The sequence below is a fragment of the Chanodichthys erythropterus genome, chromosome 11 (genome assembly GCF_024489055.1).
Source record: "Chanodichthys erythropterus isolate Z2021 chromosome 11, ASM2448905v1, whole genome shotgun sequence".
NCBI lineage: Eukaryota > Metazoa > Chordata > Actinopteri > Cypriniformes > Xenocyprididae > Chanodichthys > Chanodichthys erythropterus.
In genome coordinates, this window is record NC_090231.1 from 27,579,553 (window position 1) to 27,600,397 (window position 20,845).

At 37.6% G+C, this 20,845-nt stretch overlaps 1 protein-coding gene across 15 annotated transcripts in view; it reads right to left on the reverse strand.

Annotated features, from left to right (window-relative positions):
- The window catches only part of dgkza (diacylglycerol kinase, zeta a), a 116,624-nt gene that overhangs the window by 21,582 nt on the left and 74,197 nt on the right, over positions 1-20,845 (reverse strand). For 10 of the 15 annotated variants that reach the window (XM_067402219.1, XM_067402209.1, XM_067402222.1 and 7 more), the window contains 11 exons: positions 20,453-20,515; positions 20,082-20,155; positions 19,801-19,912; positions 19,510-19,709; positions 17,864-17,967; positions 14,153-14,232; positions 13,026-13,070; positions 12,007-12,076; positions 8,847-8,887; positions 8,550-8,743; positions 1,307-1,408 (listed from right to left, as the gene is read on the reverse strand). In XM_067402219.1, coding sequence (XP_067258320.1) covers positions 1,307-1,408; positions 8,550-8,743; positions 8,847-8,887; positions 12,007-12,076; positions 13,026-13,070; positions 14,153-14,232; positions 17,864-17,967; positions 19,510-19,709; positions 19,801-19,912; positions 20,082-20,155; positions 20,453-20,515 — 1,085 coding nt within the window. The remainder of the gene's footprint in view (positions 1-1,306; positions 1,409-8,549; positions 8,744-8,846; positions 8,888-12,006; positions 12,077-13,025; positions 13,071-14,152; positions 14,233-17,863; positions 17,968-19,509; positions 19,710-19,800; positions 19,913-20,081; positions 20,156-20,452; positions 20,516-20,845) is intronic. The other 5 variants (XM_067402210.1, XM_067402217.1, XM_067402212.1 and 2 more) reach the window with 3 other exon arrangements.

The following is a 20,845-nucleotide window of genomic DNA, read 5'->3' on the forward strand; positions in this document are numbered from 1 at the left end:
CCCAATCAAGCATGAAAATAAATGATCGCAAAAAAATATCACTTCTGGAGACTTCTGTCTGACAAACAACATCTCATGTATAGACATAAATATATAATAATTTATATTTTGATGTATTTTCTAAACAATATAAAAAATGAGAAGGAACTAAGACTTATTATAAGCAAACATAATAAATATAAATATTCCATGTATTCAATGTAAGCATCATTGCATGTATGTGAAAATGCTTTAAATTTTCCATGCAGTCCTCATGAAACGCTCATGGGGAACTATTAAATGCATCCTTAAAAAACCTTCATGAAAACCCTTTGGACACACACACAAACGCACACGCACACGCGCACGCGCACACGCACACGCACACGCACACGCACACGCACACACACACACACACACAAAGTGCAAGGAAAATGCAAAATGCATTTCTGCACAGCAAATGAGATGTTATACTTTTCACAAAAATGCCTGGTGGCCACATTTGAAGTTGCAAACACACCAATACAGACTCAAGCACACAAGCGAACACATTTACACATATTTTAAGTACTTCATCTTATTTGATTTTCTTTTTTATTTGGAATGCAGGCTAAAAGATATGATTATTCATTAGAAAAGAAATCTAGCATTTGAGCTAAAAAAAAAAAAAAAAGACAGTCAAAATAATGTAGTAAAAAGGATGTTACTGACTCTGCCTGGATAAGCTACAATCAAAACATTCATAAATGTTTTAAATTAACTGAAATACATATGCAAAGCACACAACAGTTGTGTTGTTGTTCTGTAATCATAAAGAACTAGGCAAGTTCTTCCACATTCTGACTTGCTTGGGACACATTGCGCTTTGTAATTTAATGCAAATGTTAATGTAAATAACAGAGCAGTCTTAAATACCATATTTACCACCATATTTACTTAAATAAATTTACCACTGTATAAACACTGTAGCAACATCTCAGTTGGATGATATAGAGATATTTTATATTGCCAAGCCCTACATATAGTATACATTATCAATAAACCATCAAGCCCCACAAAAAGAGATGTGAGAGTAGAGGAGTTAGCTCATTTTTGCTTCAATGAAGCATAGCTAGAGAGGGTTCTTTTCACAGAACAACTTGATATTCACAGATCAGCATCTCACAGAACTCAATACTCTGCTTAGGGCCATACAAATTTAAATCAGGAAGAACTTTATAAGCCTGGAAAAGAAAAAAAGAAAACCTGGCAGCAGGCTTGATCCACGTGGCTGGATTTTGAGAGATGTGTTCTGGAAAAGCATAAACGTTCTCTCTGTAGCTCTTACCTGCTGAGAGCTGCTTTGGTTGATCTGAGTGAGTCACTGTGTGCAAGTGCTTCTGCCACAGAACTGTCACTGGAAACACGCTTCCTTTGGAGCTCTGCAGCCCTGAAGAAACGACAAGAGAGACACACACACAGATACATTATCAAGAGGAATATATGGTACTGAAACAGCAGGCCAGTCATTATAACTGCAGCCAACAAAAACAAATGCTGTGGTGTACCACAGTCCAGCTGCTAACAAATCAAAAAGATGTTTGTGCTTGTTCTTTAAGGCTTCGTGATTTAAAAAAAAAAAGTATCATGCAAAGACCTACAATTATAGTCTGGTTAATACAAAACACCTCTAATAGATAGGCTAAAACATTTAGAAGTATGTTTAGATGCATACTGTTTGTGTTTATAGTATATAATAATAGTATGTGAGCGAAAGGGAAAAGAAGAGATGAAGGTGGAGACAGAGAGATAGATCAAGATAGAGACACTATCCTTTGATCTCCACTAGTGCATGCATCACCCTGTAGCAGTCTGATCTCATTTGGTGGAAAAGCATAACCGGTGGAAAAACATTACGAAGACAAGAGAGAGTGAAAAGAGAGAGAGAGAAAGCCAACATTTCCAGAGACTCAAAAGACAATGCTTCTTGTCACTTTGTTCACCCACAGTTCACCCTGGCTAACTCAGCACTTAACACCACAAAGAAAACACCACAAAGGCTAATTATCTCTTTTTATTAATTTAATATTCCTTTCATGAGCGATTCTGTGTGATTCTGAATTGAACAAAAGCATGTTCAATGTTGGCTAGGCGAGAGATCGTTATTTCATGCCCAAGGGAGTTAAGGGATGTAATAATGCCTGCCAAACGCATCAGCAGCTGTACGCCTGTGTGACTGATTGCGTGTGTGCGACTAACAACAAATCAGAAATAGAAAAGTTGCCCAAAAATTGCATACAAAACAAAAAGTGTCAGTTATTAAATATATAAATAAAAAAGATGAAATGTACAAATGAAATGTGAGACATCCAAATGAAAGAAAGTCAAAAATGGAAAGAGAAAAGGATGAGCTGAGGAAAAAGGAGAGATGTAAATTACAAGAAGGTGAGCCAAAGTTCTCTGAAACTCTGAAAGACTCCTCACAAACATGTCATTAAGACTGCACAAAACTATATTTAAGTATCGACAAGTAAGAAAAAAATCCAAGTCTCTTGCAATAACAGGCAAAGCGAATGGACATTATGATTTCTGAAATCATTTATACTGCTGTTTTTACACATTATTCAAGAAAAGAACCCAGACATATATAAAAAAAAAAAATCATTACAGAACCAGAAACCAAACAGAATGTCGACATTTTGTAGCTTTGTATGCTTGTGGTGTTTCTAACACAACAGAGCTGAAAAAAACAACAACACACAATAATAAAAGTAAACAAGACTATTTAAAGAAAGCCTCAACTTTGATGTGAAATACCCAGGTGGCTTAGAGTGAACCCAGGAAAGGGTTAGAGAAAAGATAGTGTTTGAGTTATTAAGACAAATGACACATTTACTGTAAATGTGAAGTAAAAGAAAGACTTTCTGAAGTTTAAATACAGAAAGATAAAGGGCATATCAGTACATCCACAGCTCTTAAAGACATAAGACTGACTGTTATCTCACAATCACAGCACACATGACAGCAGCAGAATCAGGACTGAACGTGCTCTGAGGGCTCACTCAATGTTTTCCATTGGGAGCCATAAACAATAGCTGTTGGGTTATACAATCATGACATAATCAGAAGAGAGTTATGCCCATCGAGCGGCTTCTCAGTGTTTCAACCAGACAAGCTTCAAACAGCTGGGGAATGCAGGAGGGCAATGATCATTATACAAACATCACAGAGCAAACTATTCAATCATTCTTATCAATCATTACCCTATTAGTCTCTTTTTGACCAGCATGAGCTAAATACATGAATAGATTCATTAGCAATTATCAGCTAATTGATACGATAAAAAAAAAAAAAAAAAAAAAAATTATATGCATGAGTCCCGTCTGATTGGTTGTGGTGGTGACGTCTCAATAATATATAGAGATATTCTTAATGTTACTCTGAAAACAGAACACAGGTTCAAAAGGTTAGTTCACCCAAAAATGAAAATAATGTCATTTATTACTCACCCTAATGTCGTTCTACACCCATAAGACCTTCGTTCATCTTCGGTACACTAATTAAGATATTTTTTTATTAAATACGATGCCATTGTAAATCTCAAGATCCATAACGGTACTAAAAACATATTTAAAACAGCTCATGTGAGTTCAGCGGTTCAATCTTAATATTATAAAGTGACGAGAATACTTTTTGTGCGCCAAAAAAAACAAAAAAACAACGACTTTTCAACAATATCTTGTGATGGACAGTGGAGTTGTGTTTAATAATTTTGAATGGATCCGCATAGTATTTAAATTCAGTCCTTTGGTATCTCCCCGTGGTTTTGTTTGGTGTGGCAGGTTGACTTGTGCTTACTTTTTTTTAATAAAAAAGAATATTATATTACTGAGCAGAGTAAGTACTTTTAAGTTGTAAAGAATGTCTGCAAAGTATGTTTGCAAAAAAGAACTCTGTAGTTAATGTTATTAATGTACTGTTATATAAGGTTTGAGTAACTGTATTTATAAGTTAACGGATGCTCGTCAAACAAGCGTGTTTTGAAGAAGTTTGAGAGGATCAGTGGTGCATACGATGCTTTTGGGAAATGCTACCCTGGGCTGATCCAAAACAATCACAGAATACGTATGAGAGAGATGGTGTTTTGTTTTAAATATATTTAATGAATTCATTTAATTATTTATTATTAATAATTAAATTAATGAATTATATTAATATGTTTAAATTAATTTTAAGTTATCTCGTGGCCCACCTGGAGGATCACTGAGGCCCCCTAGTGCGAATGAAGCGCGAATGAAGTGAGTAAGCTCAAAATGTTCAAGCGCCCAACTACGCGTCGTTGGATTACATTACTAGCTGGTTGTCCTGCATCCTCAATAAACAAGATACAGTTAGTCCAAAACGCAGGTCGAGGTATATGTATATGTTTACTTAACCAATCTTTCACTGCCCTACAATCCATCACACTCTTTAGGTCACAAAACTCTGGACTTTTAGCTCAGAGCTCAGACTCACTCTGCCAGTTTAAATCTAGATTAAAGACATATCATATCTTTAGCCGAGCATTCACATAAGAATCTCATATCCTTGCATTCCAGATCAAATGCACATAAATATAAGGTTTTTTTAACAACAGCTACTCTAATTACCTTACATTTGCTTTTCTGTTTCTACCCTGGGATACCTAACCCGATGTAACTAGAGATTATGCCAGCTCCAGTGTGGATTCAGCAGCTTAGGAAGACTTCAAATGACCCAACATCTGTGAAGAGATGACACGAACCCCTGCAAGGATCTCAGATGATGCCAACTTGAATCAAAAGACACAACTGCCAAAAGGTTTTATATATTGTAATATCTGTGATCACAACTTGTAATGATTACTTTAACGAGCTCATTGTTTCTGCCAATACATGTTAGCTAACTGCATGATTTCTATCATCTTGAACTGTACATTTCTAAAATGGACACAGAGGGCCTGTTTACACCTGGTCACTCCATGCGTTTTCTCTGATCGGATAGCTATCCGATCGTGAAAAGACCAGGTCTAAATGCCCTCCGAAACGCATTTGAGACGGATTTGAATCCGATCGCTCAAACCACTTCAGGAGGTGGTCTGGGACGCATTCCAGTCAAAACCGAACAGGTCTAAATGCATCTGGTTGTTGAAACCACATATGTAAATTTAACTCCTCCCAAAAAAACTAAAAAATTAAACATGTGAGAGTGTGTTATAGGCTAAATAACATGTTATAGCCAGATATGACAGTGCTACTGCAGCACGCATCGCCGCATTAGAGTAGCTGAGTATCTATTCATAGTAAAACAGTAAAACAATGCAGTAAAATAATAGTAAAACAGTACTATTGTGAAATATGTTTTGTTTTTTATATATAATTTTAAAATGTAATTGTGATCATTACTCAAGTCTTCTTCAGTGCCACATGATCATTTAGAAATCATTCTAATAAGCTGATTTGCTGCTCAAGAGACATTTCTAATTATTATCAATGTTGAAAACAGATGTGATGCTTCATATTTTTGTGGAAACCATGATACATTTTTTCTAGATATATTAATAAACATAACGGAAAGTTCAAAAGAATAGAATCGATTTGAAATAGAAATCTTTTGTAACATTATAAATGACACTTTATTAAATTCTTGCTGATCCCAAACTTTTAAATGGTTGTTTTTTGGAAGTTGGTCCCCATCATTGAATGCTAGCATGAAGGTGTCCCCACCAGGCTTCTTAACTAGCTTAACCAGCAAGACTTCAATGATCAACCAGCTTCACCAGAATAACCATGTTGACAAGATTCACCAGCACATAATCAGCATTAACCAGTCTGGACCAGAAATGGAAATTCATACTCTTTTCAGCAGAGCCTTCCAATAAGGTAAATAACACTGAACAATATAAAATAAAAATAAACAAATGCACCTTCCCTACAGACCTTTTTACATTTACTAAATAGAAATGATGTGTGATGAATGATGGCCCAAGCTAAATATTGATTTACACATAAAATAATATCAATTGATTTCATCAAAATCTTTACAACTTAATAATTAAATCTTTACAAAGACAGAAAAATGAAATGCAGAAAAAAGCTAAATTACTGTCTGTATTCTCTGTCTTGAGTTCTCTTACCCCCTCCAACCACACACACACACACACAGAGAGAGAGAGAGAGAGAGAGAGAGACAGAGAGAGGAGATTAGCAGGGGCTCCGGTGCTGTATGACTTTTTCAGGCAGCTATAAATAGAGGATCGGATCAAGCTCTGGGCTGCAGGAAACACTGTTTTATTCACTCTGTACCACATAATTATACACACACAATCTCACAATCACATTCTCATTCCCATATGCAAACATGCATAGACATTCATGTATGAACCTGCCTACACATGTGTTTACTGTATATTAAAAGCATTTCAAAAGCAAAAACTATTAAGCGCTCAAGGTGGATGTTAAACATACAGTTCTCTGTACTTTAGAATTAATGTTGTTAATGTAGTGTAGCATTTGTACAAAGCTGTGAGAATCACACTGCCACCAGGCGGCTCGATGCTCTACTGCTCTGAGTTGGCTGAATTTACAAAGCAGAAGCTGCTGTCATCTAACAGCCATCTGAGTTATTAGTGACTGATGATATTGAACATGTCTCCCTGTACGAAAGTTTGTATGAAATAACTAATTTATCAACACATCATTATACTGACAGGAAAGGCAAAGATTAGCTTAGGGTGAGTAATTGATGGCAGAATTTTCATTTTTGGGTAACACATTGAGTTGTTCCAAACTTGTACATATACAGTGCTCAGCTTAAATGAGTACACCCCCTTTGAAAAGTAACATTTTAAACAATATCTCAATGAACACAAAAACAATTTCCAAAATGTTGACAAGACTAAGTTTTAGATAACATCTGTTTAACTTATAACTTATAATTGAGTATAATTTACTCAAATTAGGGTGATTCAAACTCTCTTCTGATTATGTCATGATTGTATTACCCAACAGCTATTGTTTATGGCTCCCAATGGAAAACATTGAGTGAGTACACCCCACTGAAAGTTTCTGGAGCAAAGCTAAATTTTAGACTACAAATGTCTAATTTAACAAGAATTCATCAACAGGTGAGTCTAATTATTCATTACACAGGTGTCCAGCAGACAGTTGACTATAAAAGGGTGTAAAAACCCCTTCCCATTTCATGCTGTCAGCAATGGCACCCCATGGAAGAGAAGTGTCACAAGACCTGAGAAAGAAAATAATTTCATTACACCAGAAAGGTGAAGGATGATGGAAAAAGATGGAACTGAAACCATCTCACAGAGATGTCCAGGTAATCCACGGAAGTTAACCGCTCGACAGGAGGTGCACTGCAGAGGAATGGCATGCATGGGTGCCGTCCATGAAAGAAGCCTTTCCTAAAGCCCAGGCACAAAAAAGCCTGCCTAGAGTTTGCCAGGGCCCATGCTGACAAAGATGAAGACTACTGGGACTCTATACTCTGGAGCGATGAGACCAAGATAAATGTTTTTGGAACTGATGGCTTCTAAACTGTATGACGCCGCAAAGGGGAGGAATACAAAGAAAAATGCATGGTGCCTACAGTGAAACATGGTGGTGGCAGTGTCCTTATGTGGCTGCATGAGTGCTGCTGGTGTCGGGGAGCTCATGAATTCACAGATGTACTGCTCTATACTGAAAGAGAAGATGCTACTATCATTCCGTGCTCCTTGTCGTCGTGCACTTTTCCAACATGACAATAATCCTAAACACATCTAAGGCCACTGTTGGATTTCTGAAGAAGAACAGGGTGAAAGTGATTCAGTGGCTCCTGATCTGAACCCAATCGAACACCTATGGGGAATTCTGAAGAGACAAGCTGAGCATCACTCTCCATCCAGCATCCAGTCTCTAAAAGAGGTCATTCTTGAAGAATGGAAAAAGATCGATGTTGCAAAATGTCGCCAACTTGTTCATTCCATGCCTAGAAGACTTGATGCTGTCATTAAAAATCATGGAGGCCAGACAAAGTACTAGATGTAGTAGTGTTTGTTGTGGGGTGTACTCATTTTTGCATCACCCTAATTTGAGTAAAACTGAAAAATATGTAATCTAATTTACATTATTAACCTTACTTTCATAAGTTAAACAGATGTTATATTAAACTTAGTCTTGTCAACATTTTGGAGATTGTTTTTGTGTTCATTGAGATATTGTTTAAAATATTACTTTTTAAAGGGGGTGAGCACTGTACATATAAATATATTTTGTAGTCAATCTAACAGTATGTCATGTATAAGATATTTTTCAAAGAATGTCTCTCGAACTATTTTTAACCATATAACGGGTTCCCAATACAAAATTGGACCTGATTGACCTCATTGTATGAAAAAAAAAATACATTTTTCAAAATATTTTCTTGTGTTCCAGAGAAATTCAGTCAAACAGGTTTGGAATGACATGAGGGTAAGTAAATCAGTTTTGAGTAAACTATCCCTTTACATAATGGCACTGGATACAATGAAACAGTTTCCTGTGTGTTTGTCCATGTGTGTATTTGCGGTGTCTCACCTAGGTCCAGGTGAGTTTGGTGGAGAAGAGGAGGATGATGGGAAGGCAAATTTACGTGGATCAGACGGGACATCACCAGAGTCCACCAGGTCTGGCATGCCTGGTGATGTGCTGACCGTCTCTGTGAGAACCAGTTCTGGGTCCAAAACGAACAGCTCATCCTGAGAAATCTCAGTCACGTAGTTAAGATGCTCCTGAGACAGACGGCAGACAAATGTGATTGGTTTGTTTGTGGACAATCAAAATTGCTCAATTTTAGCTCAAATTACTCTAAGAGGTATTGTATGGAGGACTCACTTGAGCTCGATCAATCCTGTAGAATCGATCAGCTGTTGTAGCTGTAAACATAAATAAGAACCCAAATCAGCCCTTTGATTAGGTACCGGACCTTCAGATCAGGTCTCAAATTACACAAAAATACTCTTTCAACATTTACACTCTGACACTCACTGGGTTATTTTATCATGTGTTGTTACTTTTGCCTATATTTTTTTTCTATTTCTGGGTGTTTTTGCTTATCAAAAATTTTTCGCCTTTAAATAAAAAAAAAAAACAAATTAAAAAAAAAAACGTGACAATAAGGCCAAGTATGGAAACCCATACTCAGAATTTGCATTTAACCCCCTTCAAGTAAGTGGATTAGGAGCAGCGAGCACACACACAAACACTGCAAGCCGTGGACACACACATTCACTGTGGCGTACAGGGAGCAATTGGGGGTTAGGTGTTTTGCTCAAGGGCATCTCAGTCGTTTCCTGCCGGATTTTGGGTTAACTGTAACCCAGCAGTATAGTAATGTTTAAATATTAGTTGAGTTAAAAAAATATTGGGTCAAACATTTAACCTAATCCAGCTCCACTGTTGGGTAAGTTACTCTAAAAGGTAATTAATTACTAGTTACTAATTACATCTTCAATGGTGTAACTAGATTACTGTGCTAATTACTCTCTCTAAAATGCATTGCATTACTTATGGCTAATTACTTATTAAAACACATATCAACCTCAACCAGTTGAACAATACAAGGTTAGACAAGAAACTGCTCTTTTAATTCTTTCAAGTAAATTTAAAAATTGCATAAATTAATCTACTCCCTATTTAAAGGGAGAAAATTACATTAAAAAAAAAACATACAATTAACACTAGATGTTAAATTTCAATGTTACATTTCAAATTAATTGTTTTATATAGTATAGTTCCATAGTCTATACAGTATTTAATGCAATTACATCATAAGTAACTATAATTAAATCACAGAAAAATTAAGACCAATCCTTTACTTTTTCAAGGGAAAAGTAATTAAATTACAGTTATGAATTACTTAGTAATGCATCACACCCAACACTGCCCAGCTGGGTCAAAACAACCCAGTGCTGGGATGCCAAAATGACCCGAATTGGGTTGTTTTTGTCCCCGCATTTTTTAGAGTGTCCTGATATGCATGTGAAATAAATCTATCAAAGAAGAAAGCTCTTAAAATATTTCGACACAGCTCATGACAGTCCTCGACAGGGTTGGCTGCAACAGATGTCAGTAAGATGATCTGAACGAATCAGAGGGTGCCACAAGAAGGCATGCCAGGTATTTAGACCAATGGTGTTGCAAGATTTGTGAAGGTGTGTGACACTCCCCTCATGTTGTCTTAATGAGCGGGAAAAGAGAGATTGCCACAGGTCTCACATCTCACCAAAGCAAATTACTCCCAAAGAGAATGCATGTGCTGAAAATTCACACAAACAAATTCCCAAGAGCTTGTCCTTGTACCTGTAAATAACACATTTGCAGCAAAAGTAATGAATGCACATGATTCCTTACACTCTGGTGACATCCTGCCCCTTATTGCTGCTCTGGGGCATGAACAATCTATTCCACGATTCATGAAAACTCCATAACACTGGCCTCGGATCAGACTTTCCTTGCTTGAACTGGTAATTATTTGGCAGCAACTTCATAACACTGAGCTGAGATCAGAAATGCTGCCACAATCACTCTGAAAAGCTCTGCTGCAGCTCTCTGCTCTGGTAATAAAGCCCTCGGAAGCTTTTTAGTCTTAAAATGAGGAGATGAGTTCTGCTCTGGGCCAGTGGGAAGAGAGGAAGGAGGGACTGGAATGAAAAGATGAAAAGGGTGGAAAGATGCAAGTACTGAACAGGGGATTGTGATGTACTGTCATTTCACTGATTTGATGTGTAGCAGTTTAGGATCTATGTGAATGTGACTCAGCTGTCACAGAGGATTTGTGTATAATGATGACTGACTCCCCATATCTCGAGATGCTGTCAAAGGAAGTCTGATGGCCCTTTCAACACAACTCGCGTCAATGTTTCAACGCACCTCTCAACAAAAACAACACCTGGCTATATGTGGCGAAAAAAGCTATTACTATTTATCAATTCTCATAGAATACATTATTGTGTATTAACTTTTTGCTTCAGTGCATTGGGAAATGCTGTCATAGGAAGTGTGTCATTTGACTCTTTGAAGCCCATATTATTTTTACCCTCATCACTCTTTTTATTTAATTAGTTGCCATTATATGGTACTTTATAAGTGTATATGGATACTACTAGGTTGCATTCTTTTTATCAAGAATAAATAGACTTATACAGTTTGATTCTCCATTTTTCATCAAACTGACGTTAATCGAAATCTTCACAGCTTCACACTGAAAGGTCCATATGGTGCCAATAATGGGCTAGTAGGATAAAGTGTAAAACAAACAATAAAGCACTATTTAAAAATATACTACCCTCCAAACCTTTGAGGTCAGTACAATTTCAAGTATCATGCTCAACAAGGCTGCATTTATTTATTTTTTTTTATCAAAAATGCAGTAAACAGTAATATTGTGAAATAGTATATTACATTGTAAAATAGCCGTTTTCTATTTGAATATATATTAAACGTGTGACGGCAAAGTTGAATTTTCAGCATCAACTGTACTGTACATCACGTGCATGCCTGAGTGATGCTTCTTTCATACATTTTCAGAGTTCCTGCCGACCTGCTGGTGTGACCTGGTGGAACACACATACCCAAAGAGTTCATCATGTCAGACATGCAGTTAATATGATGTAAACAGCTCCTCCCTCTTTCTCCGTGGCTGTAATTCTCTCCCGCTGACAGTAATCATCCTGGCACTCCTTATTAGCACTGAAATGTCAGAGTAGATTCTGTTCTTTAGTATGGAGATTCATGACTCTTTCTCTTTTCCTCTTTGCCTCGCTTTGATTCTAGCACTGATAAGAGAATATTTTGTGGGTCTGATTCATGGTTTTGAATCTCTGACCTTTACTCTTTGCCATTTTATTCACTGCAAACACCTACAGCTTTGTGCACTGATAAACACAACTCCAGCCCACAACCTTGAGGGCCACTATGGCACACTTGCTGTTCAGTACCCCAGATCTGACTGTCTGAATTCTACCATCCAAACTACTGTGAAAAGAATACTCACAATCGAGAAAGCACCATTTTGGCGACAGCCTCTGAGATGATATAGCCTTCGATTTGGCCCCTTCACCTTCCTGTGAAAGAGAGAAGGAGGAAGTATGGGGTAAGGGATAGGAAGAGAAGAAAGAGTGATGCAGTTCTGATTAGTGTCAGTTTATGCCATTTAAAGAAAATGAGCAGCATATGAACAGTGTGAAAGTTCACTATTGTCACCTCACACATACACACACACACACACACACACACAGAGAGAGAGACCTGTCATTGTTTCCTGTCACATCTATTAGTCTCTTTCCCTAAAGCGCCAAACTGCCATTTGAAGATCTATGCAAGTCATGCAACAGAGTCAAATACACATTACAAAGACTACACTCACAGAATCCACAAACACATAATGAACACAACACCTGCATGCACTACCACTTTAAAGAAAGCTGCCATTCTCAACAGAAGCTAAACGTGATCGAAGGCATCCATCCACACAAAGCACATGGGAGCACTTAGGATCCAGGGGAAATATCCAGGGAACGGAGCTCAGAGCGAGTGGATTTAGCATAGCAAGCATTTACTATGCAATAATTTGTGCCTATTTGAAGTTTCACCCATAACATCTGTCGTGAGGGAATGCCATACTAATGAAGGTTCTTTACGTCTGCAAACTAGACTAGTGTCTAGGAGGCGCTAGAGTGCTCTAATCTCAGAGAATTATGTGGGAGAGATTTAGGATGAATTGCAGAATACTCTGCTTTAGGGATCATGTTAAGCTCTATCTGAAAACAAACTCTCTTATTTTATCTCTTCTGAGGTTTAGGCACTCTCAAGGTAAACATGCCTCTGAGCCAAATGTACTGCTGAAGTTTTTATGTGGGTTTGTGCAGAAATGTCCATCAAAATTTGATAGGCCTTAGTACAAACAGCACTCTGTTTGGTTTTCTAGATTCTTTGTCCAGGCTGTATTTCCAGTCTTGTTCCTGAAAGTGCTCAAGGTGTGCCTGTCTCACCTCTCACAGGTGTCTTACCCACCTGGAGCACCAGCCGCTGCAGAGATGGATGACACGACACAAAGTCCTGCAGGAGACCCCATTACATTAGATACATACACACACAAACCCCATCTGATCAGGCACACAGCCCATCAGTTCAGATACACACAAACAATCATATAAGATTTCTCAATCATTTACAGTATAATCTCTTGCCTTCCATACGATAACAAAATCAAACCAAAAAGTAGCTCTGACTGGTTTGGAAATCATTTCATTTTCCAGCTGAACGTGAAGTTATTTGTGCAACCACTGTTTCTCAATGGGAAAGTATGAATTAAAACAAGGACAGAATGGCAAAAACAAATAATCAGGGATGAAAACAGGTAAGGGGGAAAAAGGTGAGAACATTGCGTGGGCTGGAGGGGGGCATGCTCTGCACAGAATTAAAAAAAAAAATATTTGCTTTACATGCTCATCTGTAGTTACTTTAAGGGATTTTTAAATTTATTTTTTATTACCTTATCTGTCCAAAACTGTAATTTTTTATGGGGAAAAGAAACATTTTACCAAAATCAAGATTGAACACACTGGTCAAAATATCATGTTATAAAAGATGAAATACTATGCAGGATATTTAAGACTATATTGGCTTATTAGATGGCAATATTGAGCTGAACTGCAAACTGTTTGCCTTCTCTCTCTTCACAGTTCCCACATCTCAGACCTCACATACATAAAATATTACCCTTTATAGACATAGTTTTTAAAGTAAAGAGTAAAGGAAGCACTGTACAGTACTTTCTGAAACAACGAGTTCTTTATTTACCCTTGTAAAAACTACTGTTTATTGATTTCTTAATACCTATTTTACTATTCAACTATTGTTCATGAAGGTGTTGCTGATTTTTCTTTCCCATTGTACATAAACCATACTGTGTTGCCACTACAATCTGTGTCCTAAAGGACAAACTAGTTGAGCACCACTGTTCTGTACTGTATCTGTAGTGCAATATAACTTTTCCCTCCTTATGTTCTGACTGTGACTGACTGTTCCCATCATTAATCAAACTCCAACACCTCTCTCCTCTTCTCTCTTTTCCTGTCCTCTTCATTTCTCATTTTTACCCCACTCCATCTGTTAAACCCCACCCTCTCATATTTTACCTCCTGTAGTCTCTCGATGTGAGCTCGGCAGGTTTCCAAATCACTGTCTCCCGGGACAACGATGAGACCCAGTGGAATCGCTGCAATAAGGATGGAAAGAGACGAAAAGTTAGAACGAGAGATGAGGAGAAGAAACAGAATCTTTCCATCACTCTCACAGTAACAGTTTCCTGCATGTTGTGAAAAACTTGGCCCACATTTTTCCTCTCAGGAGATACTGATCAGCAATGGGTGAAAGAGTAAAAATAAAAGAAAGAAAGAAAGAAAGAAAGAAAGAAAGAAAGAAAGAAAGAAAGAAAGAAAGAAAGAAAGAAAGAAAGAAAGAAAGCCTTCTAAATTATTTAATGTATAAGATGGTTAATCTCTATCTTTGTGAATATATAAGTATATAAGCAGAAGAGTTGATGAATATGATTTATGGCAGTCATATGCAACATGTACTGGCTCAGACTCAATCAGTCTCATTCAAACTAATCTACAGATTCCTCATGAAACAAGATCAGACAGTAATAGGACATGATGGGGAGGCAATTTTGTCTGCACTAGAGTCTAAACCACTGCAGGCTTTTGTAGACACATGGCTGTAGGTCTGCTCTTATATGTGTCATTGAGAGAATATGATGAAATATGATGTTTGTGCAGTGGTTGCTGTGGGTACATGTGTCCTCTTCATGCATATGGACATTCTCGATTTACTTTAGAGGAAAAGGGTGAAAGGCATAGAACCTACACTGAAATCCCAACTGTAACGTGACGCACTCCAACCACCCTTAACATTATGGAGGTGCAGTAGTGTACGTTTGAAAGCTGGAGGAGCAGTCCTACCCTGTCCTACCCTGAGCTGAGTCTCACAGGCTTCAGAGAGGCAGGGTAATATTTCTAAATGAAATGAGGTTTCTCAAGAGGATGGCAAGTTTCTTTGACAAAGTGGGGTGCGAGAGAGTGAGAACGACAGGGGAAGCAGGAAGAAACGAGCAAAGAGAGAGAGAGTAGCGAGATATGGGAGAGGTCTCTTCCATTGAGGAATGTTGGGTTGCTTAGCAACATCTGAACAGTCATTTCTCAAATTCAATTCAGGTTTGTTCTGCGCTCTCTCTCTTTCTGTTGAGTTGGTGGTATTGTCAACGTTCTTCAGAAGAGTGAAGAGTGATGGACAGCAGTGAGTAGAATAGAAACAGGGATGTGTGGTATATTTTTCTACCGCAAAGGAGAGCGTGCAGAACAACTGTATGAACAACAAAGAGCGAATCGCTTTCTCATGCACTTTAAAAATTTGATTTCAGTAAAACTAAAGCAATAATTTGTCTTTATAAAATGTCACATGAACATCATGCAAGTCTATTCTTTTTTGAGAAGTTAGACTAACAGGCCTAGATAATGTGTTTGTAGCTATGCTTCGTCCAGCATATATACACGTTACTCACACTACAATTGGTCTCGGCATAGAGTGCTTCTGAAAAAGAGAAGTGATGCGCAATGCGTATTCAGTAGTTCAATTATCTTATAACGCATTGTGTCATACTTAGACAGATAGCTTGATTATGACTGTGCATGAAGACATACTTACTATTTCTATTGCGCACTCACTCTCTCACACACACATACACACACAAACAAATACACAGATGTTCTAATACACACTAGCAGAATATGTTACAGAGAATGGTTTCTTAAACAGCTGCTGATATATCAACAAAACCAGAAATGTGTGGCATTAACGGCACAAAATGATCTGTCAAAACACAATAGCAGCATAAACCTGAATCTGAATATTATTCTCAGTGACCCAACTGTGTCTGTTCCATCAGTACACCCCATAACCACTCAATGTAGCGATGGGACGACACCTAGTGTTGAGAAATAGAACTGCAGCTTGAATATGAGTGAATGTGTGCATATTTTAAAGTGCAAAAAAAAAAAAAATTAAATGTAATTTTGAATAATTTAACATAAATGATCTATCCATGCATATCATTATTTAATAAAAAAATGCCCTTGTAATCTTTACTCAAAATAACTTCCCCTCCCCTCTTGCAGTGTCATCTTTTGTCTTATCTGATGACGTGTTTACTGGCGCAAGGACGGAACATCCTGTCACTCACGCTTTCAGCGCTGTTGAGCAGAATCGTAAACACCTGATTGGCCATTGTGTTGACGTGCTCATCGGCTATGTCTGTGATTGGCTACAATGATCGATGCACAGGAGTGTTTGAAAACAAACAGAGTTTGAATTTGAAAGCAGGAGTGGGAGCGTTTGAAAGCAGGCATCTATCAGCAGACTGGTCCACGATAGATGCCTGCTTTCGAACGCTCCTGTGTGTAACTGTGTAATTGATCGGTGAAGAGCGTCATTGATGACTATTTACAACATGTTTTTGAAGCGTTGATCATTGAAGCCAATCACAGACATATCCGATGAGCACGTCAACACATTGGCCAATCAGAGATGTTTATGAATCTGCTCAACAGCGCTCAAAGCATCAAATTTTTAAAATTTTAGTACCGACTTGGTACCGAAGTTGGTACTTTTGATAACTCTACCATCCAATGATCTAATCAATTCCAAAGGGACAAACTCAAGTCCCACCCTACATTTTTTATTTTTCGAGAAGCTGTTTTACTTGGATATACATCACAATAAGGAAGAAAATACTATTCCAACTTCAATTTCATGCTGAATTTAAAATAAAATATTATTTGCAAATAGTTCAAATTGATTACTTTACAACTAAAATCACCAGTGCATTTGCTGAACTGTAATGTTAAAGGTGTCATCGAACGTTTTTTTTTACAACATGTAATATAAGTCTAAGTTGTCCCCTGAATATGTCTGTAAAGTTTCAGCTCAAAATACCCCATAGATTTTGGGGCATAATTAGAAATGCACCGATTCACGCTGCGGCCCCTTTAATTCCTCACGCTCCCCGCCCCTGGAGCTCGCGCTTGCCTTAAACAGCATAAACAAAGTTCACACAGCTAATATAACTCTCAAAATGGATGTTTACAAAGTGTTCGTCATGCATGCTGCATGCATACATCAGATCATGTGAGTGTAGTATTTATTTGGATGTTTACATTTGATTCTGAATGAGTTTGAGGCTATATGCTTCGTGGCTAAAGCTAACATTACACACTGTTGGAGAGATTTATAAAGAAGGAAGTTGTTTATGAATTATACAGACTGCAAGTGTTTGAAAATGAATATAGCGACGGCTCTTGTCTCTGTGAATACAGTAAGAAACTATGGTAACTTTAACCACATTTAACAGTACATTAGCAACATGCTAACGAAACATTTAGAAAGACAATTTACAAATATCACTAAAAATATCACGATATCATGTCAGTTATTATTGCTCCATCTGCAATTTTTCGCTGTTGTTCTTGCTTGCTTACTTAGTCTGATGATTCAGCTGTGCACATCCAGACGTTAATACTGGCTGCCCTTGTCTAATGCCTTGAACATGGCCTGGCATATGCAAATATTGGGGGCATACATATTAATGATCCTGTTGCTGAATACTGGTGTTATGTTGAGATTCGCCTGTTCTTCTTTTAAACAAATGAGATTTATATAAGAAGGAGGAAACAATGGTGTTTGAGGCTCACTGTATGTCTTTTCCATGTACTGAACTCTTGTTATTCAACTAAGCCAAGGTAAATGAAATTTTCCATTCGATGGCACCTTTAATATGTGTATTTCATACTCACAAGCTTCTTTGAGTTTCTCCTTGTCGTAGTGCAGAGCTTCATAATCATGCATGCTGATACGGCTCACTCTGATCCGTAACCGTTCTGGAAATGGTTGCTGACTACTGGATGGAAAAAGGTTCCAGTTAGGAAAATCATACAAACTAAGAATACACAGCACAAATTGAGGCTTTTGATAGCATACTTGCTATTACACGCGGATGCTGTCTTGGCTAGGTAAAGTGTCTCGCACTTCACTAAATGCACTGCTGTCACCACGCTAATTAAATCTGTCTCCACTTCCGATATTTAGCTTTTTAACCGCCGTTTCATTATCTGCTGTCAATAAAACGCATTCACCTCGAAGCGGTCAGGTGTGAAATTAACAAAACCTCAGAGAGCGCGATTATCTAATTTCAGCAGGACTAAGCAAGCATGTCTGTCCTTAGCAACCATTTATGAGGGTAATTTATTCACTTCAAGTGTCAAGGAAAAGAAATGAGACTGAGAGAAAATCACACTAAATTTCACACTTTCAGTAACAGCTCAATAGAAAAAGACATCAATTCAACTTTCTGCTCACTTGACTTTTTATTAAACATCAGCTCATACCAAGTACTCGTGTGTGTGTGTGTGTGTGTGTGTGTACATTTTGGTGATGTTGCTTTTTTAAAGAGCCTTGTTCAAAAATGTCACACCTTTTGTTTAATAGCATCTACACACTAGGGGTGTCGCAAAATACTGGTATTGAAGGGTATATATCATGTTAATACAACACATATGATAAAATTAGGGGTGTAACGATACACTCATGTCACGATTTGATACAAATTGTCATGATTCCTGTCTTGTGTTCCCCTGATCTTGTGTGGATTTTTATGTTATTTCCTGTTTTTACGCCATGTTTTGCAGTCTTTTGTAGTTTTTCTTGTTGATTATTTCTTTGATTGTTCCCAGGTGTGTCTTGTTTGCCAATTACCCCTTGTGTATTTAAACACCAGTGTTTCTTGTGTTCCTTGTCCAATCTTGTCCTACATGGATGTTATGTTTTGTACACTTATTCTGTTCCCTGGTTCTTTGTTCTCTGTGTTGGATTTGTTATCATTTTTACTTTATTATGAAACTCACTGAATTTGACTATTATTAAACTCACTTATAAAAACAGTAAGTTGAGTCTTGGATAATACTAACTCTGCATCACAAATCATATCGTTTACATCACCGATAACTATAGACGCATTTTATATCACGATATCTCGTTATAACAATGTAGATAAAATCATAAATAATCCAGCGCATGTAACGGGTTGTATCAAGTGCCAATAACATATTACTACTGTCACAAAAAAATCATGATGGAGGACACGACAGAGAAAAGCGAGACACTTTACTAAAACAGATTCTGTTAGTCACCCCAGTCTGCAGGATGTGCAGATCAACAATCAACTACACTCGTATTTTGAGTGTGATTCATTGACCAAAAAGAGAAAAATTAAAGATGAATTTGACTGACAGCATTATTTTTTTTAAATATCTGTAGATAATGCAATTTTATTATTATAGTGAATTATTTTGTCCCGTGAGCTGTGTAGTGAAAATATGATGTAGTGACAGCCCTAATCTACACACACAATCCAGGAATGAGTATGAGAATAAGTTGGACTCACTCATTGAGCAGTGGTATAGATGTGCGTCTCTTGGTTTTCTGCACCATGTTGGCCTGGTTTCGCAGAGAGATGTGAATAACAGATGGCGCTAGTTTGCAAGGCTCGCCATCCACCTGCATGGGGATTGACTTGAAGGTGGTAAGGGTGACCTCACGGCACTGATTTAACCTCTCACCGTGACCTCCGACCTGCAGTGTGGCCTATAGTTACAGCAAACAAAGCAGGGAATGTAAATTCACCAATCCAACTTTAAAACCTCACTTCAAATGTATCCAATCAGGTGAATCATACCAGTGATGTCATTGTGAATCCAATGACTTCAATGCAGCCATCATCATGACGCTGAGGCTCAAAGTCATGATGCTCACTTGGATTGCCCCATGGCATAGTGCCCGCACAGTACCTGCGATTAACAGGAACATTTAAATGTACACTTCACACAAATTAATCTAGAGATAAGTGACATGTTTCTTGATATTAAAATGATTTCTGAAGGATCATGTCACACCGAAGACTGGAGAAATGACTCTGCTGAAAATTCAAGTTGCAGAAAAAAAGATTTTGTACATTACCTGGGGATATTGAGAAAGACCAGGCATTGCAGCTTCAAATCCTGGACTTTCGAGGTCAAATCTGTGCCGTCACACTACAGAGAATGAGAGAAAGAAGAAAGCAGCATAAACTGAATAAGTCAGCAGAACAAACCAACAGTCAGCAGAAAAAAGGTTTCAACTCAAATTTAGACACACTACCTCTCAGTACTCAAGAGCCCAAAGCCCAAGAGGAAGAAACGCAAACAAACAAACAAACAAGCATGCAAATAGAGACTTAGAGTCAAACCTAAAAAAAAAAAATCACTGCATATTCATTTACATATCAAAACACTCTGGCAAGCACAATATTTCCTCTCTTGTTTTGCACAAAAGAGTTGTTCTGTACGTACCACTACTTTGATGTGTTTAGCCAGGTCTTTGGAGCTGCCCATCAAGAAATCAGAAAACGCTGTCTGTAGAAAAAGGAAACATCATTTGCATCACTCACTGTCATATTCATTAATGTTGCAGTTAAGGTAGGGGTTTGCAATTAGGGGTTTGCAATTTTTAGAAAGGGGCAGGGCTTAAGTGGATGTTAAAGGTCCCGTTCTTCGTGATCCCATGTTTCAAACTTTAGTTAGTGTGCAATGTTGTTGTTAGAGTATAAATAAAATCTTTAAAATTTTAAAGCTCAAAAGTTCAATGCCAAGCGAGATATTTTATTTAACAGAAATCGCCTACATCGAACGGCCAGTTTGGACTACATCCCTCTACTTCCTTCTTTAATGAAGTCACTAAAACAG